General features: G+C 49.0%; 1 protein-coding gene across 1 annotated transcript; it reads right to left on the bottom strand.

Annotated features, from left to right (window-relative positions):
- Positions 1 to 305: 305 nt before the first annotated feature.
- LOC100138048 (androgen-binding protein homolog) lies at positions 306 to 1,183 on the bottom strand. The gene is made up of 2 exons (XM_010814965.1): positions 1,120 to 1,183; positions 306 to 598 (listed from the first exon to the last, which is right to left on the bottom strand). Exons 1-2 carry the CDS (start codon positions 1,181 to 1,183, stop codon positions 306 to 308), a joined length of 357 nt encoding a protein of 118 aa, XP_010813267.1.
- Between the last annotated feature and the right edge of the window lie 268 nt (positions 1,184 to 1,451).

The following is a 1,451-nucleotide window of genomic DNA, read 5'->3' as shown; positions in this document are numbered from 1 at the left end:
CTCCTTTTCAATATTCCTTAAATAGAGCTGACATGACTCCTACACATGTGTATATTAAATGGTTGGTTTCCTGCCAAAGATTAAAATTCTAGTCCTCCAATGCTAGCATCTCTCACACTAGAAAAAAAAAATCACACAAGTCAACACACTTGGCATATTACATTGATATCAGTCCCCTACTCGGTGTGAGTTAATTGGCATGATATGAACAGGTTTGGTAGCGGGATGCTGGATGTGCAGGTGGATTGTGCTTGCATATTATAGGTGATGCACACTGGAGCAAAGGTTTTATTGTGCTTCTTTGTTCATAGGTCTTCTGTCTCATATCCCATGACAGCATGATCTATTACCATGTGGCACATTACACTATGCCGCCTGTGAATTCTCAGGGCGGGGGTTAAGGAGGGGTAAATTATCATGAGTAGCAGATCCAAAACCTTGTCATCAAATCCCGCCTCATCATAGCAATCCTGGATTTTTCCTAGAGCTGCTTTTTCCTCATCGGTAGCAGCAACAAAATCAAGTGTTGTATTCAACAACGTTTTGCTTCCAAGGATCAGTGTGCCAAACACTCCATAAAACACAGGGCAGGCTTCCGCTGAAGGCACAACAGAAAACACCTCATCAACAGGATCGCCATGTCAGAAGGTTCCTGTTTCCCCACCACTTGACAGGAACTTACACATCCAAAACTTCCAAACTCACTTCCCTCAGAGACCTGCCCTCTCCCTGGACTGCTTACATCCCAGACAGAAAACCTTCTCTATGAGGCACTCCCAGCAGAGGGAGCAGCAAGAGGGGCTGGGTCTGGAGACCCCTCTACCCTTGACCACTGCCCTCAAGATCATCAGCCTGCTTCTCTTTTTCCATTAAGCAACACTAACCTGAAGGAACTATCCCCAAGGGTGTGCATGGCTAATAACCCTTCCTGCTCCACACCATCCCCTCTACAAAGAATGAAAGCCTAAGGCAGTCTGTGCAGGACTCCTGGGCACTGATCAAACAGCTGCCCTCTGAATCTGACCCTAGAAGCAGCTCGGACAGGACTGGGGAAGATGCAGTGAAACGGCATCAGGCAAGGATTAGAAGGGCCCCTCGGTCCCTCCTTCCTACCCTCACTTGTCTGGAAGATCAGCTCTCTGGTCACCATCAAGGCCAGCACAAGCAGTGCTCCCTTCATCATGGCGGCGGCTGGAGTGCGCTGCTCAGGACAGGGTATCTATTGCTTTATACACCACTAGCTCCCCAAGCCCAGCCCACATCCCTCCCAGGAGGACCACAGGCCTGTGGCCAGGCACCTGGCACAGGTGGCTCCCTGGGGCCTCAGGGTGTTTACAGTGGGAAGCATTTTCTGCTCTGAGAGCAGAGCTCATGGAGAAAATGTGGAAGTACCTTTGCCAAAGATCAAGTTGAGTTGACATTTCCAAGCGATTCCATTTGGAGCCAAGTGC

Source organism: Bos taurus, chromosome 18, assembly GCF_002263795.3.
Source record: "Bos taurus isolate L1 Dominette 01449 registration number 42190680 breed Hereford chromosome 18, ARS-UCD2.0, whole genome shotgun sequence".
Lineage (NCBI taxonomy): Eukaryota > Metazoa > Chordata > Mammalia > Artiodactyla > Bovidae > Bos > Bos taurus.
This window is presented reverse-complemented; position numbering and strand designations above follow the sequence as displayed.